The following is a 27,261-nucleotide window of genomic DNA, read 5'->3' as shown; positions in this document are numbered from 1 at the left end:
GTTGTTTCTAGAGTTATGTGCCACCGCTTTTGCCAAGGACATTTTCTTTTGTAGCCTTCCAGCCAAAAGAAAAAGGTGATGAGATTGATTGTGGGGTGCAAAATGGGTCCTTGCTGCTTCCTTAGGAAGGGTCATATGGAGTTCATGGAGTTGATAGCCATTCTCCATCCTTCCTCTCTCTCTGTGGCTGCCCTCTATCAGGCAACATGGAGGAGCCGTTTACCCGTCTCCCCTCTCTTGCAGGTGGTTTCTCTAGGCCTGTATTTTGGCGATCAGGCTTATCTCCGCAGCAGCTGGAACATCCTGGATGGCTTCTTGGTCTTTGTGTCTCTCATCGACATTGTGGTCTCGGTGGCTTCTGCTGGTGGTGCCAAAATCCTGGGGGTGCTGCGGGTCCTCCGGCTGCTGCGCACCTTACGGCCCCTCCGGTCAGAGCCCAACCGCATCCTGCTCTGCCTCCCCTTCCCACTGGACCCCCAGGAAGGGTCTCAGAGTCAGACCCCACTGTTACTGGTCAAAGTGTCATCTTTGATAAGCCACTAAACAGAGGGAGGTTCCCCTTAGCCGTATGGCTCTGGCCCTGGAGATACCTCATCAGAGAACCAAACCATGGGACAAAAGAAGCTTTTTGGCCCTGGTAGGAGTGTTCCCCACTGAAAAGTCACTGCACAGGGAGAGCAGGGGCCCACTTCTGCTGAAAATACTTAGCTGGGGTTGAACATTCCTGCTCTGTCCCTCTGTCACCCCTCCCTTTTCTTCCTTTCCAGAGTTATCAGCCGAGCCCCTGGCCTGAAGCTGGTGGTGGAGACACTCATTTCTTCCCTCAAGCCCATAGGAAACATTGTCCTCATCTGCTGTGCTTTCTTCATCATCTTCGGGATCCTGGGTGTGCAGGTAGGGTTGGTATTGCCCTCAAACAGCCCCTGTGACCCCAACAGAGCAGGAGGGGCAGGCAAGCTGGGAAACCTTCTGTAGCTTCCCACCTCCGTTAGCTGTCTCCCACCGAAATGTCCCCGTGGCCTTTGTCAAGGGCAGCCAGCTGCTCAGCAAGTGCAAGTGTTGCTGGATGTGCGAGACAGGAGTCAATGTTCGTGCATGCATGGCAGGAGTTGGATCAGGGTTTGGGTCAGTGTTACAGGGACAGCCCAGGGCTGGCTCACTGGGCACATTCGTGCCACGCAGCAAGGGCAAGCAGCTCCATGCCTGCTTGCACAAACCCTGCCTCCAGTCAGCTCTGTTCCTCCCGCTCACTCCCAGCCTGAAGTCCACCCACAACCTCCTTTTATTTTTTTATTTAATCCTCTTTATTTTCGGCTGTTGCGTTGCAGAGGAGCAAGGGCGTGGGCGTTACTTCCATCTCAGGGAATGTGCTATACTTAGTCTGCTCTGATGCATCTGTACAAATGCACAATCCAGTACCTTCCATATGGGGAAAGGAGCCCTGGGCAGAAGAGATACAGCAGTGCAGATTTGCAGGGGGGAAAAAAAAAAAGTATCTAAGAAGCAGGGGATGTTTTTTCTGGTTCTTTACCCTCAGATGATATATTTTTTTCCCATCAGCTAACTGGGAGGCAGGGAGGGGAGATTGGTCTCAGTGGCTGAAAATATTTTTTTTTCCTTTTGGGCCAGTGGTTCTAATTGGGCCCCAAAAGACTGCCCCAACAGCTATCAGATGGTGAGGGACTTACAGTCACTGCTGTCTGGGGCAATACAGGAGGCTGAAAAGCCAGATCTGAGTTTACAAGTGTGGCCCTGGCTCCTTACCAGTACATCATCCAGGGCTGTACAATGTGCTGGTGTTCCTCCATGCTTGTCCTGTGCCACCCACCTGGCTTATAACCAGAGGGAGCCCTGCAGCCCCCCTGCCATCTCAGGAGCTTCTGTACGTCCCAGGGAGCATGAGGGGGACCCTGGTACAAAAGGGGCTGATGGTGTTGCTCCTCTCTTGCAGCTCTTCAAAGGCAAGTTCTACCACTGCCTGGGGGTCGACATCAGGAACATCACCAACCGATCCGACTGCGTGGCTGCCAACTACAAGTGGGTGCACCACAAGTACAACTTTGATAACCTGGGACAGGTGAGTGTGCCTGCGGCCCAGCTCTGATGGGAACTCAGCTCAGGGTTTTTCTCCTCGTATATGTACCTCTCCCTGGAGCACAGATGCCTTGTGCCTGAAAAGCCTTATCCCAGGGCCAGGAAGAGCAGTTATTTGGAATGGGTATCCATGCAGAGACTCCGTCACTCATGTTTTGGTATCACAATGATGCTTACAGGTTGTGGGGGAAAGAAAAGGGTGGCAGCAGCGAGCTTGATTTTCTTTTTTCCTCCTGCTGTGAAACAGATGTTCTTCATGACCTCTCTCCTCTGGTGGGTCTGACTTCCTGTCCCCCCTGCCCCCTTCTCGACAGAGAAAGGAGCAGGTTTTGATGTGTGCAGAGACACAGGCAGGAAGAGTATTTCAACACTGTGTGTGTTAGAGCATAAACCACGCTTTTTTTTTTTTTTCTTTTTTTTCCCAGCCTGCCAGATGCACCTGCTCCACATCTGTTTTGCTTTTTCTGTTACAGGCCCTGATGTCTCTCTTTGTTCTGGCTTCCAAGGATGGCTGGGTCAATATTATGTATAATGGACTAGATGCTGTGGCTGTAGACCAGCAGGTATAAAGAATTTGCAAAAGGACCTTTCTGACTTTCCTTGGGCCAGAAAGGTGGGAGCATGCTCTAACATCCTGCTTTGAACACCTCCCTCAAACCAGGAGTCCCTTTTGAATCCTTTGGGTCAAGGCTTTGCCAGGTAGACATGGGGAAGCGCAGCTGTGGCTGGGCAGTGGGTGTCCGTAGTAATTCTCACCCTCTAACCAGTTCGGATCACATAGCAGGTCTTTATTTGTAACAACGGAGCAACAAAGCCACATGCATTTCTGGGTATGCTGGCTCCCTCCTAGCCCACAGATGGTTGTTTTAACACCCCATAAGCAGGGGCTGTTGGGCTACTGCCCACTGCAGTGCTATTCCTTCACTGCTAAATCAATGACCTTGGTAGTGCTAGCGTAGGCACCTGCCATAGGTTGCACATCCGCAGGCCTGAACCTTGGGGATGAAGCTCCATTTACCTCTGAAACTCTACACAAGATGCACCACTGTTGGCTTTGTATGCGCTTTGTCAGTAGATCCAGTCAAAGGCAGGGCCCCCTTTCTTCTCTGAGCCTGAATGGCATTTCTGTCTGGGTCTGGCGGCTGTCCTGGTGGTGTGTGGATGTGCCCTCTACTGACCCTTGAGCCAAAGGTGTTTCCAGTGCCTGGACTATTTTACCACGTATTGGGGTTATACCTGATCTGTGGATGGGGTTGTGTCTGAACTGTGGGTGACTCTGTACAGGTGGGCCCTTGCCCTTCACTGTCACCCACTCCGTCAATGCAAGCTATATTTTCACCAACTGATGCCGAAATCCAGTCAGCCAATCACAAGTTACCCTGCATAAAGCCCCAGCTCTTCCCAGCCCATTCCCCTCATTTTCATAATCATGTCCCCCTCCCCAACATCTAATCACCGCAGTGGCTTCCACCCCCATCATTTCTATACCACCGCCCATCTGACCACTGTCTCTCTGTTCTCCTCCCTCCTCCAGCCGGTCACCAACAACAACCCGTGGATGCTCCTCTACTTCATCTCCTTCCTCCTCATCGTCAGCTTCTTCGTGCTCAACATGTTTGTGGGGGTGGTGGTGGAGAACTTCCACAAGTGCCGGCAGCACCAGGAGGCTGAGGAGGCACGCCGGCGGGAAGAGAAGCGCCTGCGGCGCCTGGAGAAGAAGAGAAGGAGTAAGGCACAGCCTAAGTGTTTGGTCGGTTCGTAGGCCAAGGTTTTCTGACAAAAACCTTCTCCTCTTCTTTTTCTTTCTTGACGGGCCGGTCTCTGAAATGCATTGCTTGTGGCCGCGCTCTGAGCCTTCCTCCCCGTGCCATTGCCACGTCGCTACACACCACACCGGGGCGGTCTGGGGGAGAGGGGGTGGTTTACGAGGTCTGTAGGGAAGCTGGGGTGTCAGGGAAGCCATGGGGGTTTAGCACCCAGCCCATGGGGAAATACCATGTACCAAAATATACCTGTGCACATGCTGGCACACACTGTCAACGCAGGACATGCACACATCAGTAGACCTCCTGGGCTTCCTGCAGCCCCAGCTGGTGTTAGGGGGAAGACCTGGACAGGCTATTGTGTTTAACCCAAAATTTAAAAAAAGGGAGAGGGAAAAAAAAGAGGAAGACTTGCATTTTGTTCTTGGCTGTTTCCATCAGTGTCGCAGTGTCACTCCTTGGGGTCCCAGACCCTTCAGGGTGAAGCAACCCCTCATCCTGGTGTTCCTGTCCTCTTCTGTATTACTTTTAAGCAAAAATTGCAAAAGCATACTTGCCCCTGGATATCTTCCCTACTACCCCAGACTGATGGTTTTCTTCCATTCACAGCCCATGGGCATGCTTTCCCTTCCCGTGCTCCAGTTTTTTCCTCTCTCCTGTGACACCCTGGAGCCTCTCCTGGAACCATCTGCTCCCTTTTATCATTTGTGATCTTAATTTGTCAAGGCATGAAATGCTGATTTAGCACCATTCCCACAAACATGGACTGACAGATTTTCGTTTAAGCATTCCTTTCCTTTTCTTTATTCTATTTATTTTTCACCCCACTTCTACTTTCCTCTTCTTTGCATTTCATTTTTCTCCTTCCTATGGCCCCTATCTTTTATCTATCCTTTGTTGTTCTTTCTCTCTTCTGCCTTCATCTCCTTATCTTTCAACCCATCACCACGTTTATACCTGCTCACTCCTCAATGTTTCTTACCCATCTCTTCCTTTCTTCCAATTTCCTTCTAACTCTCCCCATCTCCCTCTTTCCACTGAAGAAGCGCAGCGTTTGCCGTACTATGCTACCTACTGCCCCATACGCCTCCTTATCCATTCGGTCTGCACCAGCCACTATCTGGACATCTTCATCACTTTCATCATCTGCCTCAACGTGGTCACCATGTCCTTGGAGCACTACAACCAGCCTGTGGTGAGTGAGATCATGCAGATATGCGCTGTCTCTAGTAATTATGCTATTTTGCTATGGCTCTCTGTCTACCAGAAGAGGTAGGACACTTATGTGTCTCTAAAAATACTGTTAAAGTGTGGCAAGAGTTAGTGTACTAAGCAGAGATACGTGAGGAGTTTGGTATGTACCCAGAAAGGCAGCCCCTACACAGACATATGTTATTGCCTGAACTCAATAGAGATAATGCATATAAGCAAGAGTTGGTCCACTAAAATGCTTTGTGCAATTAGGTCTTTGTGCTTTTTATTATTAAGGGTTTATATGGGTCATCCAAATTTAGCTGCCTAGCCTGCTTTGTGTCTTCCCCTGGATCCTAACAAGAAGAATGGTGGAAGCTGCAGTGTCCAGGGAGCTTCAGGCTTTGCATCATGTTTCCAAACGTCAGACCAATTCTCCTGTCGTATGGCCTGCCTGAGCTGTGGGGACTGAATTGTCTGGTTGTGTGTCACAGGAGATGATCTCTTCACTCAGCCACCTGTTTTCTGTAAGAGAAACTGAAGGGGCAAAGCACTGAGCAGGGCCTCTCTCAGCTGCAGGGAGTGATTCCCAGCAAAGGGCTCTGAAGGCCAAAGAAGTTTTATACTTAGGCTGTAGAAGACCAGGTACCTCTCTCAGTTCCTAGCAAAGCTCTAGATGTCTCTGATACGAAAAAAATATATATGCTGCATATATCAAAGGAACTTTCTGCCTCTATATACAGACAAAGCATTCATTATGATATCTGCCCAGTGGCATTTCAGTTTATTTTTGAGGAGATTGTTGGTTTAGATAACAGTTGTGGCGCCTGAGCACATGCTGTTCAAGGTATCTCAGGCTTTGGTCAGAAGCTGAGTCTGTCTCTTATCATTCAAATCTGCTGCCACGTTCCTCTGTTTCTCACCCATCTTGCCCAGCTGCCCACCTTTTATCTTGCCCCTGGTGGTACCCAGTTTTACTCTGCAGGAACTCTCAGTCCTTACTTGTAGTCACCCTTGTGTCAGGCCTTTGCTCATATCAGAACAAGTCACTCTTCTTACTCCTCAGCTCCTTCCCCTGTAACACTCTGGTACAGCCATGCTGTCAGGCTCTGATAATAAATCCTGCCAAAGCGCTTTGAACACTCCCAGTATGAGGTGCCACCAAATGCTGCCCGCTGATCCCATTGATCCTTGGTGGTGGTGAAGGGGCAGCACAATGACCAACCAGAAATCCACAGCTGAGAGGTGACACATGCCTGTCCCAGAGGCCAAGGCATGGAGGGATTTCCTCCCATCAGAGATGGCTTTTATCCACAACTGAAGTAAACTTCTTGCCACACTCTTGGTCCATAGCTATGCCAGTGTCATTAACATGGTGGCATGGGCTATTGGCAGAGGAGGAGGCTGATAGTACTTAGTGGATTCTCCTTGCAGTAGCCTTCTCCTCCCTCTTGTACAGAGAAGTACAAGAGAAAGGAGCAATAACTGATCCCCAGAACAACATGGGGCAGAGGGGCCAGCTGATGGTTGCTCTTAGAAGGTGGCCTCTATGTTCAAGATGGTAGGAGGCATGGGGCAGCTTCCCCATCTACTCTCAAATTCCTGGTGCTCAGGAGAGTCTCCCACAGGTTATGTACTTGATACTGCTCTTGCCTCAATTATTTCACCCTTTCTTTCTGCTGGCAGTCCCTGGAGACAGCTCTTAAGTACTGCAACTACCTGTTCACTACTGTCTTTGTGTTGGAGGCAGTTCTCAAGCTGGTGGCATTCGGTCTGCGGCGATTCTTCAAAGACAGGTGAGCAGAGGGTTCTGTCAAATGTGGCTGTGGGACAGTTGGGCTTTGGGTGGAGGTTTGGAGGATGGATCTCTATCTGGAGTGTGAGGCAGGAGCAGAATGTCCCGACTGTCTTTCAATTCTGCACAGCAGAGCTGCAATGCCTAGGCAATAATAAGAATTGTCCAAGAACTGCTTCTTGGCTGGCATCTACTAGTTAGGCTAGAAAGTAAAGGAGGTGGGCTCAGAAACAGCCTTTTTTTTTTTTTTCCTGCCCTTGAGGCAAACTGGGAGCATGCTGAAGCAGAACGTATATAATGAAGCTGATTCGAGGTAGTAAGGCCATAAAAAGCTGAGCCCATTAGTCAAAGCATAGCACCATAGTAACACAGCTCCATGCTTTCAGATCAGGCTGGCTTGCCTCTGGCTGCTCGGGGTGTGTGCAAAGTGAATCTCTGTTTGTCTGCAAAAGCCCATATAGGCTGACTCAGAGTGGGGCCTTGGATTCACACGTAAAGGAATGTTTAGGTTAAAGTGGAAACAATTCACTTTCTTTTTCGGGGAAGTGGAAAAATTCTGTCTTCCCTAACTCTCTTCATTTTTTTCTTCTTAAGGTGGAACCAGCTAGATCTAGCCATTGTGTTGCTGTCTGTTATGGGCATCACACTGGAAGAGATTGAAATCAATGCTGCTCTCCCAATTAACCCCACTATCATCCGGATCATGAGGGTGCTGCGCATTGCCCGGGGTGAGAAGGACACTGGCTGGAGGCAGGGGTGTAGGTGGTCACTGGGTGGGACCAGTACAAGCAGAGGCTGTAGAGGCTGAAGGGAGGCAGAGAACGGAAAGGACAGCCTAGACGCTAAGATTTTCCGGTTTATTTAAGCCAGGTATTTAGATGCAGTGGCTTTAACAGGAGGTGAAGGACCAAGAAGGTGAGCAGATCATGCAAGAGCTGAATTTTTCCTGTTATTCTTCTATGGCTCGAGTATGGCAGCAGTGTTTGGAGAAGGGATCACCAAGCAGGTTAAAGTTCGCACAGGAAGAGGATTGAATCCTCCTGGTTGCTACCAAGATGTGCTAAGCTGCCTTAACAGATGGTGGCTGGAGAAAGGGAAAGTGGTGGAAAGCACGAAAATTTGAAGCAGAGGGAGAATTATGATACAGATTGCTGGGAGAAAGAGGGTTCTTGGATAGACCATGTCTGGGTGAAGCAGAAGAAGCATGGGTGGCCTATGGGAAAAAGGAAAATGGGGACACGAGGGACAATCCAATTTTTCTAGGGCAAGGGGAAATCAACATCTGCCTTGTGCTACTGACATTAGTAAGTTACATAAAAGGATGGACCTTCTGAGTGTCTGAGTGACACTTTTATGTTTGTTGTGGCAGTCCTGAAGCTACTGAAGATGGCCACAGGAATGCGAGCACTCCTGGACACAGTTGTTCAAGCCCTGCCACAGGTAAAACACACAAGCTTCCCCCAAGACTCTCCTTTTCTGCACCTTTTTTCCAAAGGGTCACTTCTCTGCGTGTCTCAAAGGTGGTGTTGACTGTGTTGTGCAGGCAACTGCCTGAAAGCAGTGCCCAAGTTTTCATGTCATGGGGATACAGCTCACCTCGCATCTCTGTTCTCCAGCGGGTGAATGAAATAAGGCTTGATTTTTGGGTAAGGGCAGGTTTCTTCACATCATGTCTAGCTAGTGTCTTCCACTTGTGGCTAGTCCCCAGCTCCTCTCTCCCCTCTCTGTAAGAAGGGGACAGTGACTGGCAGCCATTTCGGGAGGAAAGCAGGTCTTTGTATCTCCGTCCCTCTCACCCTTCCCTGCATATTCCCCCTCTCTCACTCACATTCCTGTCACTCCTTTTCCTATCCAGTGCCTCCCCCTTCCTACTTTCATTTCTTCCTTTTTCCTCCTGGATCCCTTCATGTTTCCGAGCCTCTCAAGTATGAGAAGCAGTGACGCGCTCTGTTGTGGCTCACGCAGCCGGCAGTTAAGTGTCTACCACAAGACAGCTAGACAGAAGGATTTCATGAGCTGTGAGCGGCAGCTGTTCCCGAATGAGATGCTGACATGGTGCTTTACACAGGCACCGAGCCTACTGAGAGGATCCTCCGTGATGGATGAGCAGCCTGGGAGACTGGTCCCTTTCCTTTTGGATCCTCAAGAGAGAATTGTTAAGCAAGGAGTAATGGCACCAAGTTGCTCTACTGATCATACATCAGTCGTTCCCCTGGCAGGCCCCGAGCAGGCAGCTATCTTGGATGATATCAAAATGCATGGGCATTTGTCAGTTGATTTATCAGCTAATGTGCCAGTCTTGGTGAGTGATGCAGAGCTGAGAATCAATCTGAAAACAGCATGAGTAGTTACACAAGGAATTTACTTCCGATGTTAGTGACAATAAATGATGTCAATCTGAATTAGGGGAATCTCATGGCACAAAAGCCAGGGGGAAACACTGTGATCTTTCCTGGATCCTGAGCTCTGACTGATCTCCCATTTTTTTTATTAAGCAGTAATAATTTATATTTTTATATAATAATAATGATACAACTCATATATAGGATATATAATAATATCCTATGTCATCGAGGATACTTTGGGGCTGAGGTACATTAAACAATGTGAAGAATGGGAGATTAAGGGTGTTCTGGTAGCAGGCAGCTTTGGGCCACTGAAGGGTATTAGTTCTGTCTCTGCTGCCCCAGGCTGGCTCAGTGCAGCCCCTCTGCACCTTGCTCTTTTTCTGTTCTAGCAGCCACAAGTGATTCACTCAGGCAAGGATCCGAAACGGAGCAGGTCTCCAGATCCAACATCTGCATGTCTGTGACATGTTTATTCTGCAGCCCAGATAAATGCACACTGGTATGATGAGCTTGCTGAAGTAGTGTCTAGAAGCCCTTGGTAAGAGGACTCTGCAGTATATTTGCACTTAAATGGTGAGACTGGACTTCTATCCCCAAAATATTGTGAATAAATAGGAGAAGGGGAAATGTTCATATCTCTGCAATGCAGATGGAGAAACTGAGTCATTGGGCAGAGAAGTGTTTTGCTCAGGATGGCAAAGAACACAGCTGGGACCTCAATTCAAGCCCAGCTCTCTGGTCTTAGCCACAAACCACAAGCATATTCTTCCATTCTTTTCAAATTCTTTCTTTTCTCTCTCACACTCACCCACAGACCCTTTGCTAACCGAGATGATCTGTCGTTTGGAGGTCATTAATATCTGCCACAATACCTTCACAAGCAGATGTCTAAAGGTCTGGCTTCTAGGTATTCCCTAGAAGGTAATAACAAGCAGTGCTTAATCCTTCCAGCATCAAGGTCTATGATCAATCCACTTGCTATTGACTGGCTGTTGCTTTCCTCTGTAATGGGTTGGCTTCACTTAATAAAGTTACATAACAGAGGGATCAAAAATCACTCCATAGTTAAAGTTGTGTCAAAATCTGCTCTCAAAGCGGGGCTAAAATCCCCCAGTTTCACTGTTAAAAATTGAATTTAGTCTCCATATTTTACACACTGAGTCTTCAGGGGACAATTGAATTATCTGTAATATTATTCTCCAAGATTTATTGGCTTTGCCAAAAGAAGCAGCTTAAAATAAGCTGTCCTTTCCCTTGTGCTTTTTCCTCCTCTCGACCTTTCTCTTTATGTTCCTAGAGCACAGATTCACATCAGGGATTTTGGCTTGCTAATGGCATATAAGGTGCCTCCAGTTGTCCTGTTTCAATTCTCTTTCTTTCTTTGTTATACAGCAACAATTCTAAATAGTGAATAGAGCTTTAATTTTCAGAGCCCCTTGGAAATTTAGCCCTTAGCTAAATTTTATTAGCTTCTCTTCTTTTAATGCCCGATAGACGCAGGCACAGAGGTGTGTGTTCAGAGCATTAACTGTGGTGTCCAATTTAGTCATCAGAAATAATTCCTTCCACTGCATATGTAGGGAGCCAGGTTCTGGCAGCCCAGTGGAGTGGGTGGGCTGAATCATTCATTTCTCTCCTGAATTTGGATGTCACAGCAGTTGCAATGACTAAATTAGGCTCCTGAAGTAGATGATCCTAACAAAGGCCCAGTGACCACATGCACTCACAAGCATTCGAATCAGACACTGTTCAGTTTTTCAAAAACACCTAAATACCAGGTCCTTAACTCATCCCTGCCTCCCCTTGCTCCACAAATGGTGTGGTAATCATTACTGGCATTTTCTGTTGCTGTTCAGCCTGCATATTCCAAGCCCCCTCCTGCTTCCCATATATAATCCATATGCCCCACATGCTGGGATGCAGGAGAGTCAGAAGCAGAGCAGTGATTTGGGAGAGTGAGGATGTGGGGGCAGAGGACTGGGGGGCAGTGCACACATTGCTGGTGATACTGCTGCCTTTGTGCGCCATGAAGCAGCAATCCTCCTATTGTGGGGTTTTTAAACAGCAACTGCTGGAAGCCCAGAAATCAGGCTTTGCGCTGTTATTCACAGGATGCAAAAGCCCCTCTTGGCTTATTCAGTGTCTTCCCCTCTTCTCCTCTCTTCGCATTTTAAAAGGGTCTCTTCACCCATCTTCCTTCCCACCTGCCTCCCCAAGCCCTGCTCAGCCCTCCGCCTATGGAGGGTTCATTGCAGGAGCTGGGGTAGCTATGCCCCCATCCCTTTGGAGCCCTGTTGTTATGCTTCAAAAAGCATAATTTCAGGGGATTTAGGCAGCTTGGTGGGGCAAGTAACACTGCAGCACATGGCTGTATGCTGTAATACATAGTTTGGCCCTCACCCAGCCAAACTGGGTTCGTTTCTCTGTGCCCCTGCTCCAACATGCCCGTCTTCATTTGGCCCAGAAATTGTACAGTTTAGTCAGCCCTGGCCAGAGTTTGTGCTACAGTAGAGGCAGATAGGAACAGAGCATCCTTCGAGTCTGCTGATGGCAGTTGTGGCATGGATGGTGCCATCACTAGTGATTTCCCATGCACTGAGTAATTGTTTGGTTGCATTTGTACACTGGTAATTTGCTGCTCTTGTCTTCTGACTTTGAAAGAAACCAGTCTGTGTATGATCCACACTCGCCTGTTCAGATGAGGTAGGCTTTGGGATAGTCTGACTATGTGGTTTGCTTTCAGGTGGGGAACCTTGGACTGCTTTTCATGCTCCTCTTTTTCATCTACGCTGCTCTAGGAGTGGAGCTCTTTGGAAAACTAGGTAAGTCTCAATCAGCTTGTGCTCCAGTGTGAGCTGCAGACCTGCTGGGAAAATGAGGTTTCTCAAGCTCAGTACTCATTCAATAACAGGACTGAATTATTTGGTGTCCTTTATTCTCCTTTTTGCATACTTGATATAAGCGCAATTTCCCCTCTAAAATTTTGTTGTTCTAAAAGAATAAAAACAATTTCTGCTTTCTCTTTCATTCCTAAACTTTTTTTTTTTTTTTCCTGCACTGCCTTCTTTGATGCTGCTTTAAGGTTACAGAAAAGAACTCAGAGAAAGCTTATTCATGTCTCTTGCCATGGAATATTGATCAAAAAGAAAGGCAGCCCAGTGACATTGTTGGAAGGATACCCAAAGCAATCGAGTTACATTGCTATCAGTGATTTTTCTGTATTGCTGGGCAATTTCTGTATTGTTGGGCAACAGCCTGCTGTCGGACAGGGTGCTGAGGCCATTAACTGAGATGTCCAGGTTGTGAGAAGCCTGAAGTGCCCTTCCCTAGTTCCTGCTGTTGATCTCAGGGCAGGCAGTGTGTCCTCCGCTGATAGCTGTGATCCCCTTCCTTTCAGTATGCAATGACGAGAACCCCTGTGAGGGCATGAGCCGTCACGCCACCTTTGAGAACTTCGGGATGGCCTTCCTCACGCTGTTCCAGGTGTCCACAGGTGACAATTGGAACGGGATCATGAAGGTAACTGGGCCTCAGTGGTGTGGGTGTCCCTGCTATGGGGAAGGAGAAATCCTGACCTGTGCTCAGTTCAGCAGTGCTTTGGTTGGAAAGGGGAGAGGAGCCCAGGAGCTGAGTCGCTAGGTCAAGTCCCAGCTCTGGCCAGAATCTCCCACCTCAACATGGTAACTTAGACCCTGGGCTCATCTGGTCCTACAGCCATCTGGCTGAGAGAAGTGCAGATTGTCCTTGGAAGGAGCGAGAAGGCCATCCCAGCAAAGAGAATATCTAATGTCATAAGGCCCATTACTGAAGTTAAAAGTAATGAATTTTACATGGCACCCGTCTACAGAGCTACCAGAGCAATCCAAATTAACATTTCCTTCCTTCAGAGGATGGGAAGAGAGGGGAAGATGAGTTCTTTGAACACATATGGTGCTTTTGAGCCTGATGAGAGAAGGTAACACCAGACAGCATCAGTTCATACACATGGGGCTACAGTGGCAGCAACATGCAGTGGTCTGTAAGGAGTTTGTTCTGTACACCTTTGGCACATTTGCTTTGAAGCAGAGAGCACAAGTTGTGTCCCATGATCAGATAATGTCCTTGGTTCTTGGGGGACTTCGTGATCCTAGAGGGTGTGGGGTGATAGAAATGTTGGCTCTGTTCTTTCCAGCGGCATCAGTGTTTTTTTGACAGAAAGAGCAGCTAAGCTTATATTCTTACTTTAGTCCTTCCTTCCTTCCATCATTCTCTCCCAAACCCAACTTCCCCTCAAGGATACCTTACGTGACTGCAGCCATGATGACCGGAGCTGCCTCAGCAACCTGCAGTTCATCTCCCCACTGTACTTTGTCAGCTTTGTGCTCACAGCCCAGTTTGTCCTCATCAATGTGGTGGTAGCCGTGCTCATGAAACATCTGGATGACAGCAACAAGGAAGCCCAGGAGGATGCGGAGATGGATGCTGAGATTGAGCTGGAATTTGCACATGGGCTGTGCTCCCGCAAGTCAGGCTCTCCGAATTCAGGGCAGGGAAAAGGAGCAGGAGCAGGAACAGGAGGCAGTGGTGGGAGAACAGATCCTGAAGGACGTCTGTGCATGAGATGCTACTCTCCGGCACAGGTGGGTACACTTTTGAGCTTACCAACCAGACTGTAGCAAGCAGCTGTGGGGAGAAGCCAGGCAGCCTAGACAACTGAAGGCTTAGCAGCAGCAGGCAGACTCTTCCACCTCAGGGTGAGGGGTTTGCTTTCAGCAGTAGACATCTGAGTTGGTAGCACTGTGCAGGGAAAGGGAGGTAACGGCAGTGGGTCCTGTAGCACTGCCTGGAAGTTTTGGCATCGTGGTGTAGGATCCTGAAGGCCAGCAGAAGAGGGATGGAGCAGATCAGCTGAAGATGTGTTAGGAGGAATTCGAGAGGGGAGCTCAGGAGAAGAGAGCAGGGGAAATGGCAGATCAAGAGTGAGGCATGCCAGCAGAGCTGGAACGGAGATGTGAGCAGTGCTGTGGTGCAGACAGTGATTGAAGACAGTCCATCCTTTTTTTTTTTTTTTTTGCATTGGACTTTGGCACCTTTACACACCCTAAGGAGCACATGCTCCCCCGGTGATCCTGTGCAGGTACCTGCAGAACAAGGTACTGCTCCAGATGAGTCAGGGTGGAGAACCCAGCCCCAAATTCACAAGAAACTTTGAAGCAAAAATCTCGGCATTCTTAAAATGATTTCTCCCATCCTCCCCCCTTTCTTGTCCCCTAGGAGAACTTATGGCTGGACAGTGTCTCTTTAATTATTAAGGACTCCTTCGACGGGGAGTTAATGATCATCGATAACCTATCGGGCTCCGTCTTCCATCATTACTCCTCGCCGGCCATGTGCGAGAAGTGTAACCATGACAAGCAAGAGGTAACCTGCGTACGAGGATGCGTGAGGGGACTGTCCCCCCAAGACCTGCACACCCACACCCACATGCCCGCAGGTCATCCAACGTGTGCTCTTAGCTGTAGATTGTGTAGACAGAGAGCTTGGACTGTGTTTTCCATCCGTCACGTGTTGCTGATACTGCCTCTGGTACGAGCCTGCCCTCCTTAGTCTTGGGGGGATGTCTGAGGTGGCAGAAAGCTGAGATGTCCCAGGATGTAGGTCAGGAGGGATGAAACGAGATGTAGAGGAATGACTGTGAAGGCAGTGTTGTGTTCAGTTCTGCAAGAAGAGCAGAGGTTCAAGCTCATGTACAAAGGACTGGAAGGTTTGCACCCCAATAACAGCACCTGGGGACAATTCAATTTAAGCACATGTTTTGCCTTAATTTGAAGCGTGTGCTTGCTTATTCCCTGTTGAGATTGGTGAGTTAAGCACATGTTTACATGCCTTGTTGGACTGAGTCACTGTCTGTGAGCAAGGATTGGTTTGTGATGAAAATTGGTTAATTAGTTTGAGCAAAAACTAAATAAAGATGGGCCCACTGAGAAAGTTTTAGAGTCTCTTTTCAGATGTAGAACCTGTTAGCTGACAAATGGGTTGTTGCTAAGAGCAGGACATCAAATGGCTTAGACTTGTGCTCCTAAAGTTCATACGTGCTTTGGAAAACCACTTTGTAAGCAATTAGTCCTTTAATGTTGTAAAACTTCAGGAGCAAAGTAGCCTGTGAGAAGTTAGGTGACAAGCAGAATTATTTTTGTTTCTGAAACAGGTTTGTTATATTTAAGTACTGTGATCATAGTTAGACTTGTCTCAGTAGCTTGTTTCATCTGTCATCAGTGGCAATCTTCACCATCTCCTTCACCATAACTAGCCTGATAGGTTGTTATTGCTTTTAAAGAAACCAGGAAAGTTGGGAAGAGAGCTCTCATTGGCAGATTACTCTATCCATATTTGAAGACAACAATATTTCATTCAGCTTTGGACCCCTAGTTCTGATGCTTTTATTTTTTTCAGCCTTTCAGCTACCTACTTGTCCCAATAGCTTCCCTTTGAAAATACCAGAATGAGAAAATCGCTGCGGTTTCTCAGTGCTGCAACACTTCACCCATGGATACTGCATTAACACAGCCAAATAACTAGTTTTCAAGTCACTGTACTTCCCAACGCCTTACATAAGTCCTTATATTCAGCAGTCAGTGCTCAGCCTTCTCAGAAAAATCAGGTCTTCTAAAGTGTTCCGGAAGGATTACCCCCAAATCAAGTAATTTGCAGCTAGTTTGGTGCATTTGAAAACCTTCCAGATAGTGTTCAGTACCCTGCCTGGGAATAAAGACAACAGCAACAGATTTTCTCACCTTCCCAGCAAGGAAACTAGACAGCAGAATCTTCAAGTGCAACCCACAGCCACAGCAAAGAGTTTAACAGAATGATCACCACCAAATAATTATTCTTAGACCGTATTTTCTAATGGCTATTATATAGCCATAAATTATTTTTCTAAATTGATATTTCAGTACATCTAAAATGTGGAATTGGAAAGAAATTATCTATATCCACAGGAATACCTTTAATAATGAAATGTAGATCTTTTATTTCTCATCATATGAATCAAAATTAAAGCTCAGGATTTTAAGTCACGGTTGGTCATGACCTTCCCTTCATATTTAATAGCAGGAAAAACAATGAGGAAATTCCAACAGGAAATCACTGCACACTGTCACAGCTAGGTTTGAATCCAGCACTAACATCAGCAATGCACATAGCAGTATACATAATCATTAATTAACTAGAGTGTACTAAGGTATACCAACATAACCAGAGTTGTACATTAGTACTAGCTGTACATTGTACACAAAGATTTGTACTGTCTCAGAAACAACAGCAGTTTATACAGGCAGAGCTGTTTTTGTCTAGTCCTTTTCAGCACATGTGCCTTTGAACAAAACAGTCTGCTTGCTGCACACCAAATCACCCTTAACTCTGCCCTTGTGAAAACAATCACATATCAGACAAAAATGTTTGCTCCCATTTCATTTGTAGTTTAATCCAGGAAGATACTGAGCAAAGCAGATAAATACAACACTTAATGTAGGCTCAAAGTTATTAATATGTGCTAAGCTTTCTACTGTGTTGAGTAGAAGTGCTCAGCATCATTACGAGTCAAACTCCTGGCATCTTATTTTCAAACCAATTCTTTGGACAATTAAGGATTTTCCTAATCATGGCTCTATTTTAAAGATAGCTTATATCTGAAACTAGTTATTTTCTAAGGGCTATATGTGCATGTTTCAGTGTCTGTGGTTGATACCCCAAGCATTTTTTATAGATTGTACTCATCCCCTCATCCCCACATTTATTTTACTTTTTCGTCCCTCCATCTTTAGTCAGAATATTTTTAAATATTCTCCAGTAATGGAAACTATAAGAACAAAACAGGAAAACATTACTTTTTTCTCATATCATTAACCTATTCTCATTTCATCTCTATCCTTTCACTTTTGGGCTGGCTGACTGTTAGACATCTGCGTATTGGTGGCTGATAGCATAGCTAGCCAGCGGCAGGAGTTTGTCAGTGAGCAGCCGTGAACAGTGTTTTTGCACATGCAGTTTCTCTACTCGTGACTTTGTTGATTATGCTTTTTTTGAGGATCCCAAGGTGATGAGAATTTGTGAGCAAGTGGTTCAGTGAAGAACGGACGATTCTGGCTTTTGATGAAACCCTTTTTTTATGGTCAGAGAAGGTAGTCACAGATGTTATCACATTTCACACTCACGTCTCTACGAGCACAGCTGTAAGGCTGTTGTGCTGTATCAAGCACTTTGGCGAGTAATGGATGAGTACGCACATTAAGTGGGACTAGATGAAGACGGTGTGTCTATACACAAGCAGTTGCTGACTGGTGGCTGTGTAGTATGCTTGACACAATGTCCTTGTGGGTTCTCCGGTGTGTCTGCACTCCAAGCAGCAGTTGTTGGTTTTGAGCTCTTTTCATGGTTGAATGGCACCAAGTTTGTATGTCAAAATAACAACCCAAATGCGGATGCTGTTTGTGCCCTTTATTTAAATCCAGCTCAGGTTTTCCCTTCTGTATATTTGAAGTGCCTTATCCAAGGATGGAGACTTCCAGTCTCTGGCATTGGCCCAGGCCACTCAGCTCCCAGCTCGAAGGAGTCATCTCTCCAAATGTTCCACCTGCTCTTAGAGCACAAAAGCTGTACCTACTTCTTGCAAACACAAAAACAGGGGAAGACAAGATAACTGCCCAGGAAGCAAGCTCTCCTGACTGAGACAGCCCAGAATATAACTATTGAGTCAGGTGCTGGTGGTGGGAACTGATGGGACTCTAGAGACCAGCAACAAAAAGTCAAGCACAAGAGGGATAGAGCAGCTGCTTAGGCTACTAGAAAAAGGAGGGTACTTTTCAGGCATTGTAGGATGAGATGAAGTCAGGCTGAGGGGAATTAAAAGCTTGGCGGAAAGAGGATGGGAGAGGGGACATATGCTATGAAATAGGCTGAATGATGAAGCAAGCTCAGGCATGGGACTGGAGCAGAGCTGAGCCTTGAGGACAAGAAAGATGCAGTAGTCAGACTTGGTTTCAGAAAGCAAGAGAACTGAGCATGGGAAGGCTGGAGGGGTGAGTTTAGGGATGGAGAACAGGAGGGAGGGTGGTGTTAGCTGAGGTCTTGGGTAGGTTAGAGGTGAGGGGAGATAAAAGATGCAGGAAAGATGGAGGGAGATGGGGTTTCAGTGGCGAAGGTAAGAGTATATGAAAAGCATGATACTGGCATGGACTGCAAGAGGCATGACTACCCCTGGAATGAAAGCACCTTCATGTTTAAGCAGGGCTGTCCTTGGCGCCTTCAGAGGGATGGGTCCAATCCTCATCCCTCAGCAGAGCAGATTGCCTTATCATCAGCCTGAGGGAGCCCTTTTTCTGCCTGGCTTTACTTGCAGGGCCTTGTGCTAGCCATATCGCTGGGATGGATTCAGGACTCCTTTCTGCAATGCTGGCACTAGGGGAGCATGGACTGGCGGTGGGCTGCTTGCAGATCTTACATTCAAGCTTCCTTAAAATTGGATTCTCCTGTCCAGCCCAGGTCTGGGTTAGGCAGTACCTGATATATCCAAGGAATATAACGTAAAATTCATCTCAGGTCTACAGGCTCTTACTTATCCATCATAAATGGTGTGAGTGCTTGAAATGTGGGTTCCAGACGTTCAATGACAGCTCCTTTCCCTTCCTGCAGGTCCAGCTGGCCGAAATGGAAGCGTTATCTCTCAACTCAGACAAGTCCTCTTCCATCCTTCTAGGAGATGAGTCAGATAATCGCAGCACTTCTCAGCTGAGTCCTAAGGAGACCAAGGTTAGCCCCAGGTGGTCATGGGCATGTTGCACTCTGTATTTCTGTGCCTCCTTTTCTGAAGCGTTTAGTATTCATCCAAGTGTCCCTGCTGAGGAATATAAATGCTGGTCACTTTTCAAGAGCTTCTCCATAGAAGAGAAAAAAAAAAAAAAAAAGGATGTACATTTTTGAAAGTTTTCTTCACTGCTGTCAGTAACTGCCTCTGAACGAGGCTAAATTTAGGGGATTTGGTTGGGAAATCTGAGCATCTCTCAGCTAACTTGAAGATACCTTCAGAGTCAGGCCTTTCTGAGGCTTTGACAAGTCTGCTCTGTTGTCTGCTGTTAAATTTCACCAGGCTTTGTCTTCACTTATTTTTTTCCAACAGGATGGCAAGGACAGCCCTGACTCCACTGGGGTAGGAGATTTAGGGGAATGCCTCCTCCCAATATCCAGCGCGGATGGCTCTACAAACCCAGACAGTTACTTGTGCGAAATGGAGAAAACTCCTTTCAACTCAGTCCAGTCTTGGCTAAAGCATGAAGGTACCAAAGGTAAGGACAGCTTTCATCATTCTCCAGGTTTGCTGAGAGTGTGGGTTGGTGCAGCTCATCTGCCTTCCTCCTGCCTTCCCCCATGCCAGGAATGGAGGTAATCTGATGTGGGGTTACACTAACCAAGAACTAGCTTTCAGTTTGCCAGTCCTCAGGAATGGGGTGAGGAGCATTTCCTTCTTCAATGCTGTGTCTTCCTCCCTCCCTCAGACTTGCCTACGTGTCCCCTGAGACCAGGCTCCTCAGATACAGACATAGGGAACATGTAGCAGGTCTGCCCTTTGTGGAAGTGCCCCTATTCTACTCATGAGTGCTCTCTGGCCTCCTGTGATCACCAGATTTCCTAAATCACCAGTTAATTTATCTCCCTTCATCCCTTGCTTTGTAGAATCTGGGATGAAAGTCCTCTGTCAGTGATTGACAGATTGGTTGAATCAAGGCCTTATGGCTCAGCCTTTCCCTCCAAGAGCAGCAACAGGAGAGGCAAGCTGGGCTGTTGCTTTACAGCTCTGTGCTGTGTTAGATCTTCAGGGTCTGGCGCAGGTTTTGGTTGTTGTGCAGAAAGAGGGACTCACGGTGTGAACAGTAGACTGAGGCTCCTTGGCCAGGAGTGCATGTAACCGAATACCCTCCATGTACTGGACTTGCAGGACCCTCAGTGTAACAGCAGAAAAGACACCAAATCAAATTGGAGGACTCCTAAACTTTTTTTTGTTTGTTTTCTCTTTCTTTGTTTCTCTTCTTGTCAGTCCCTCCCAGCCCCTTTTCTCCAGGTACATCTTGCCCTCTGTTACCTGTACCAGCAGAATTTTTCCACCCAGCCATCTCTACCACCCAGACAGGGCCTGAGAAGGTCTCGTCTCCACGCAACCTTCCTAAGATCTCTCTGCAAGGCTCATGGGCATCACTGAGGTCTCCGAGTGTGAACTGTTCACTTCTTCACCAGGTGAGGAATCCTCTTTCCTCTCTGAACAAGAGAGGCCAGCTGTGGTCAGAGGCTGTGTGACCTGGATCTGACCTGCTGGAGGAGCACAGGGGACTACAGGGTACAGGAGGGTTGGGGAGGAGAGAGATTGGTACACCAAAGGAGGGTTGCATAGCTCTATCCCCTGAAATTATATGCTCTTCTGCTTTGGATCAAAAAGTAGTTTGACAGCTGCAGCTAGCCCCACATGAAAATGAAATCACATCACATTTTAGCTTGCCCCTGAGCCACTGGACCAAGTGCAGTGCAGACACCTGCATGCACAGCAGCCACAGTGTGAGCACAGATAGCAGCCACAGTGTGAGCACAGATGGCAGCTGCATAGCCACTGCAGTCCCTCCAGGCACCATGACTCTGGATCACACACCTGCTTTCTCCCCACCTACGTCCTCCACATTCTGTCATGCCACATCCATACTCCATGTCCCAGAGCTCACTGATTTCCCCTGCCCACTTAGATCTTGCATTCCAGAAAGGTGCTGTCTTTTTCTGAAAAGGCAGCTATTTCTCACTGAAGAGAAGAATAAAAGCATTGAGGAAAGATCAAGTGTCTCTGAAGAGCAGAGGAGACAGAGAGATGAAAGCACAACAGAGATCCTTGTTATTGTTCTTGGAAGATACTCCATGAACAATTCCTGTTTGAAGTGTACAGGGACACTCTATTCCAGACAAACTAAAAAAAAAATAAAAATAAAAATAAATTATGTTATCCAGTTCTATGTGATAGACACAGTTGGCACAATACAAATGTGTATAAATTCACCAGGGATAAATTTAGCCTTGAACTGAGGCCACTGAATTGTTGCAGCATTGGAACTTCTCGTAGAAGTTTAGACATGAAGGGAGAGAGCTCTGGAGCTGGCATAGTGCTGGGGCAAAAGTACTGAGCCATTGTAAAGGAGAAATTGGTAAACTTCTCATTATGTGAGGTAAACTGTATTGAATAGCTATGGTTTGGGAGACTGGACAACACCAAGTTGAGTAGTGCAGTTGACACACTGGAGGGAAGGGAGGCCATCCACAGGGACCTCGATAGGCTTGAGAGGTGGGCCTGTGTGAACCTCATGAAGTTCAACAGGGCCAAGTGCAAGGTTCTGCAGCTGGGCTGGAGGAAGCCCAAACATGAACACAGGTTGGGTGATGAGTGGATTGAGAGCAGCCCTGTAGAGAAGGACTTGGGAGTATTGGTGGATGAAAGGATTGGTGGTGATAGGACAAGGAGAAATGGCTTTAAACTAAACGAGGGTAGGTTGTTTAGACTTTTAGCATGTTTCAAGTGGATAGTAGCTGCCATCCTCAACAGCAGGGAGAGAGGGAGGAATTAATTTATTTCTTCACACCCTAAATCATTTAAAAAAAAAAAAAGTGTCTTGTCTGTCTTCTTGCCTGAGCTCAGTATGTTTTCACCCCACTGCTCCCTAGGCCCCTGAGAGTGACACCTCGCTGGACAGCCGGAGCAGCAGCTCGGCGGGCAGCCTGCAGACCACACTGGAGGACAGCCTCAACCTCAGCGACTCTCCCCAGTGCACCCTAGACCTCCCGGTGGGCCTGTGCCCCGTACCAGCCGCTGGCGACCAAAGACCCCTGGCGGCCCCCCTCTCCCCGGCCTCCCGTCGCCGCAGCTTGCGGGGCCGGGGGCTCTTCAGCCTGCGGAGCATCCGCCGGCACCAGCGGAGCCACAGCAGCGGTGGAAGCACCAGCCCCGGCTGCACCCACCATGACTCCATGGACCCCTCGGACGAGGAGGGGGCAGGCAGCAGCCTGCGGGGGGGCGGCAACAACAGCGAGCCCTCGGAGACCCTCAGCAGCCTCTCGCTCACCTCCCTCTTCTCGCCCCCGCCGCCGGGGCTGACGCTAGGGAAGAAGTGCAGCAGCACCAGCAGCCTCCACGCCAGCCCCTTGCCCCGCCGCCCTGCTGCCCACCACGCCAAGCCCTTCTACACTGTCGACCCCCGGGGCTTCCTCTCCATGCCCTCGTGGGTGACGGACTTCTGCAAGGACACCCCCTCGCCCGGGCAAGGAGAGGAACCGGACGGCCCTGGCAGATTGGGGACAGGGGAGCGCGGCTCCCCGCTGCCGTCCGAGCTGGAGCTGGGTGACGGGGTCAGCAAGAGGAACAGATGAGGGTCCCTGGGGTGCAAGGGGGGGAGCGTTCGGCCGCCAGCATGGGGAGCGCGTTTCGCCAGCTGCTCCCCAGCAGCGATTCCAAAGGATTTGCGGGAAAAAGAACCAGGCAAACAAAAAATTATAAATATATATATATACATAAATATATATATATATATATAGAATAAATACTCTGGTACCGTACCTCAGAGGCGTGGGAGAGTGCAAGCAATACGGGAACAGTCCTGCCCGAGGGCAAGACCTGGACCATCACTGCAGAGACTACAGTGACTAGAAAAGGCCATGGGGCTGGGAGGGATGGGACCCTCCTGCCAGGTGACTGCTGCCTGGCAGCCATTTAGTTATATACATATATAGAGAGAGATCGATTTATTTATTTTTTTTACCGAGAGATTACGAATTTCAGAAAGTGCTAAGGAGGAAGGAGCAAATGGGGGCTGAAGGAGGTGCTATGCAGAATTAAGGGGGGTGGGCAAGCAGGGTGGGGTGAAGGGAAGTGGGGTGAGCAGCAAGGGAAGAGCGTCCGGGGCTTGCCTCACCTGTTTCTGGGAACTTCCTTATTGTTCATGCTTCCATTTCAAACATTAAAAATTGTGGGCCAGGTCTTCAGGTCTAGCGTAAATTGGCCAAACAGTGATTGTGCACTTCTGTTGGTGTAGTGCAGCTGAGCTCTGGCTTGAAGTGAATTCACTGCTGAAAATCGCGGGAAAATCTAGCCCTGGTGGCGGGGAAAATCAAACAGCTGTGGAGCACGGGAAATGTTTTGAGGTGAAAAGCCTGGCTTTGAAGGGAATGTGCAAGCACAGAGGGGGTGCTCATGGGTGGAGGGGATGGGGGCTCCGTGGTGTATTTTTGTAGCTGTTTTGTTGGGTTTGTCCTTTGCATTTTGTTCTAAAGAAAGAAAACTGCTAAGGGGAAAAATGTGCAAGGTACACAAGGAAATTTGGAGTGGGACAGGCAGGGGAGGAGAGGGAGGGAGAGGTAAAAAAAAAAAAAAAAGGGAGAGGGGAAACTGCACTTTTCCCCTTTCATTTGCAGTAATTGTGATATTTTCTTTTAGAAGCCCAAAGGTGCAAAAACCATCTCTAGAGAAACCTATCTGTTATTTTTGTATCTATAGCTATATATATATATATATATATATATAAAAAGATGACAAGAATAGAATTTTAAAAAGGACAAATAAAAGCAAAGGGGGCTTCAACACAAAACGTAGTGGGCCCCCTGACTGGATACCAACCCTGCACTACGTCCTGGCAGGAAGACCCTACAAGAGCATCCTTGGCTTGGTGATGGCTCTGCCTCTTCTCCAGTGTCACCTCCATCCTCTGGTGTTTTTCCAATTTCCATCAGTGTAGCTGGGATCAGGGGCCTGCTCTGTGTGCATCCGTGGATGTGGGGAGCAGGAACATCAGTGTGTATGTCTGTGTGTGTGTGCGTGCACAGATGTGAGGGTGCTTGTGTGCGTTGTGTCCTGGCTGGCTCACCAGATGGTGAGAAGGAGGGAGCTGCGTCCAGCTGTATCACAGGAGACCATCCATGTGCTGCGGGGTGGTGGGAGAGGGCAGACCGATTCCTCAAACCGAGCCTTGCCTCAGGACCCCAATCCAGAGATATGATCCTCTCCCACGTGGCTGCAGTGAGGCCTCCAGGGGCTGTGTCCCCCATTCCTCTTCCAGCAATGTGACCACACACGTCTCCTTCCTCGCTGGGGTCAGCCCACCTCTCCTCTGGTTTTGTGCCCTGGCCAGATTTACAGGTGGATAGGAAAGGGCATCAGCCAGCCACCCAGGGGGCACTAAGACTTTGGGATGTTTCCTCCTGACCCAGGCAAGACCCACCAAGGTATTTCAGAGGAAGCAGAGAAGGGCAGCAGAGGGAGGACAGCAGCCCTACAGAGATGGGGAAGCTGATGCACTACTCAGAGAAAGAGCAGGGCTCACTGGTGGATTCCCATCTCATTTTTTTTAAGCTGCTGCTGCATTTTATGAACTGGAGTTGTAAACAGCAATCACGTCAATTGGGACAAACAACAGAAAGGAAAAAGATAATTACTACACGGACTTGACTTATTTGCTGAACAGAGTGTTTGTTGTCTCGGCAGTGTGCACGCTGACTGCAGGGAGGTCAGACCTGTGGACAGAGGACAGGAGAGCCCAGGTCCTCCTTGCAGAAAGGTTTCCAGTCCAGATTAATTAAAGCAATAATAAGGGTCTTTAAATGCCTTTTTTTTGCGCTCGTTGTTCTTTGGGTGAGTTGCCCCTGCCCGCTCTCCCAGGGGCAGAGAGGAGAAATGAGACATGTGGTTCCTTGTTCTTGGGGAAGGAGGGCAGTCAGACCCCAAATGGCCAAACATCAAACTCAGGCTACACAAGGCTTAAACTCAAACCCAGAAGCCAGAGGTAGGGTTAATAAAACAAACAAATGGGGAAAAAATATATTAATTAGTCCAACCCCCTCACAGACCAATGCGTAGGGTGTTTCCTGCAAAGTGGCCATAGGGGACTTGGAGGTGGGCTTCCACAATGCTAGAAGCTATATGGTCACGATAGGCGCATGGCCTTCAGGTGAGATAGCTGAGAAGGAAGAGGGGTCACACTCCAGGAGGAGCTCACCCAGGTTGCCAGCAGGAGGATCGCTACTCCTCCCTCAGTAAAGGAAACACAGGCCTGTTGAAGGTGCAGGTGACTGTGGATCATATCACAAGTCTGGGTGACTCTGCTCACCTGGTTGCTTTCACCTCCCCAGTGAGAGCAAGCAGTAGGAACTATGGGCAGATGGACAGGCTGGATTTCCCCCCAGGGCTGAGGAACGGTTTTGTGGAGGATGAATGCTGCCTGAAGGCCCCAATTCCTCCTCTGAGGAGTCCAAATCACCTGCTGCCTCTGCAAAATCCTGCCCACTCCTTCTGCAGAGGGTGTCTGCCCCCCTGTCCCTCACCACTCTGCAGACCCTGCTCCAGGGCTGCAGCTCCTGTGCCAGGCCTCCTTGCCTCCATGCCACAGTGGGCAAGGCGGTGGTGGAGGCCTCGCAGGGCGACTAGCAGGCCCCAGGGTGAACGTGCTCTCAGCTTATTCTCACTTCCTCCTGGAACTGACTTGCAAGGGAAAAATCTTTGCTTCTCTGGTGGTTGGGGGTTTGTGACAGCCCTTGTGCTCTGCATGAGGTCTCCCCTTCACCTCCCAACGGGGTCATGCCACTGCTTCTGCCTCCCCACGAGAGGACTTTCACCCTGTGCTGTATGACTCCAGCAGAAGGCTTCTGGCTTTGGAAGGAGGTTGCCATGGAAACAGAAGAGTAGGTTATCTTTAGAGAATATTTTGTCTCTCTCTTTAAATTATTTACTAACTGTTTGAAGAGGAAGGAGGAAACATCCATCCTTCCCGAGGAGGACGCAGGATGCTAACACCCAGCAAACACCTTGTGTATCTGCTGGGGCTCTCTGCAGCGGGGCAGGTTGCGCGGTTTCTCCTGGTGAGAACTGCCTTTCCCAGCTGTCAGCACCAGCAAAAACCTCCATCATCACCCGCCCACCTCCCAGACAACACCTGAGGGCAGCCCAGGATCTGCCTAGTCTCTCCTACTCCCCGCTTCCCACAGGGGAATGCTTTGCAGCAGCTCCTGCTAGGAAGCTCCTTGCTGTTGCCAGCCCAAGATTGCTCCGTTGTGTCAAACTGCCTCACCACCTTCACACCCTGCTCTTCCCCACACTTGTCACCAAAATCATCTCTTCGCCCTGCTTGAAGCCAAGCTCCTCCACGTGCCCTCGCACCACTGCTGCGTCCTGCTTTACCAAGCTGAATGCATTTAGCTCTTTTTACCTTGCCTTGCCAACCAGTTTCTCCACCACTTTCATCACTTTTTCTGTCCTCCATGTACATTTTCCTCTCTTCCCACATCCTCCAGTCCAGCTCCAGAGCAGCACCCAAACTTCTCACCTTCTCTAAACTGCCCATGGAAAACACACCAGTATTTAGCATTTTTTCTGCACCCAGAGTCCCTTTCCCAGCACTGCCACACGAACAAGACGTGCCTCTGGAGTTAATTCTCCTGGCTTCTCCATCTTCATCTGTCTTCCTCATCCTCACTACCATAAGCTTCCTAATGAAATTAGAAACATGGAAAGCAATGACCAGTGTGCAGGCTGTCGCCTTTCTTAGGAAGTCAGCATTGCTGTGCATTTGGGTCCCCAGCCAGTGAGGTGCCCACAAGACACCACGGGAGATGTCCCCGTCACCCACACAATGAGCGCAAAAGGCGTTATGGCAATGGTTTGGAAGCAGAGAGTTATTTTGGCCAATGTGCTGCCAGTTGCCAACTTGAAAACTCAAAATTTTATTACAGAAGATGTGGAGGTAGGCAGCTTCGATTTTCTTGTTCTCATCACCAGCACTTCACAGAGAGGAGGAAAATTAAACCCCGCTGATTTTCTGGTGGGCTGAAATACAAAACGTGCAACACACCTTGTAGGAGGTGCTCAGTGCTTTGCAAAGTCAGGCCCCTGGATGTATGCCATCCAGTTCAGTTTAGCTGCATGTGATCTGACTTTCCAAATATTCACTTCCCTGGTCTTCATGAATACTTTATTTTATGAGCTCTGCCTTACTTCTCAGTTTTTCCATGTTATTTTTGTTCCTTG

The 27,261-nt window shown here is 48.3% G+C and overlaps 1 protein-coding gene across 8 annotated transcripts in view; it reads left to right on the top strand.

Moving 5' to 3' along the window:
• The window catches only part of CACNA1I (calcium voltage-gated channel subunit alpha1 I), a 149,539-nt gene extending 124,960 nt beyond the window's left edge, over positions 1–24,579 (top strand). For 5 of the 8 annotated variants that reach the window (XM_040559019.1, XM_040559022.1, XM_040559029.1 and 2 more), the window contains 17 exons: positions 244–428; positions 768–894; positions 1,952–2,077; positions 2,568–2,657; positions 3,629–3,848; positions 4,901–5,052; positions 6,735–6,844; positions 7,438–7,571; positions 8,213–8,283; positions 11,935–12,013; positions 12,589–12,710; positions 13,466–13,810; positions 14,445–14,591; positions 18,861–18,977; positions 19,345–19,510; positions 20,260–20,456; positions 21,918–24,579. In XM_040559019.1, coding sequence (XP_040414953.1) covers positions 244–428; positions 768–894; positions 1,952–2,077; positions 2,568–2,657; positions 3,629–3,848; positions 4,901–5,052; positions 6,735–6,844; positions 7,438–7,571; positions 8,213–8,283; positions 11,935–12,013; positions 12,589–12,710; positions 13,466–13,810; positions 14,445–14,591; positions 18,861–18,977; positions 19,345–19,510; positions 20,260–20,456; positions 21,918–22,619 — 3,090 coding nt within the window. In that variant the 3' untranslated portion in view covers positions 22,620–24,579. Of the gene's footprint in view, positions 1–243; positions 429–767; positions 895–1,951; positions 2,078–2,567; positions 2,658–3,628; positions 3,849–4,900; positions 5,053–6,734; positions 6,845–7,437; positions 7,572–8,212; positions 8,284–11,934; positions 12,014–12,588; positions 12,711–13,465; positions 13,811–14,444; positions 14,592–17,256; positions 18,841–18,860; positions 18,978–19,344; positions 19,511–20,259; positions 20,457–21,917 lie in introns of those variants that run through there. The other 3 variants (XM_040559040.1, XM_040559051.1, XM_040559068.1) reach the window with 3 other exon arrangements.
• The last annotated feature ends 2,682 nt before the right edge of the window (positions 24,580–27,261 follow it).

This window comes from Cygnus olor, chromosome 1, assembly GCF_009769625.2.
Source record: "Cygnus olor isolate bCygOlo1 chromosome 1, bCygOlo1.pri.v2, whole genome shotgun sequence".
Taxonomy (NCBI): Eukaryota; Metazoa; Chordata; class Aves; order Anseriformes; family Anatidae; genus Cygnus; species Cygnus olor.
The sequence above is the reverse complement of the archived record's forward strand: the minus strand, read 5'-3'. Positions and strand labels throughout refer to the sequence as shown.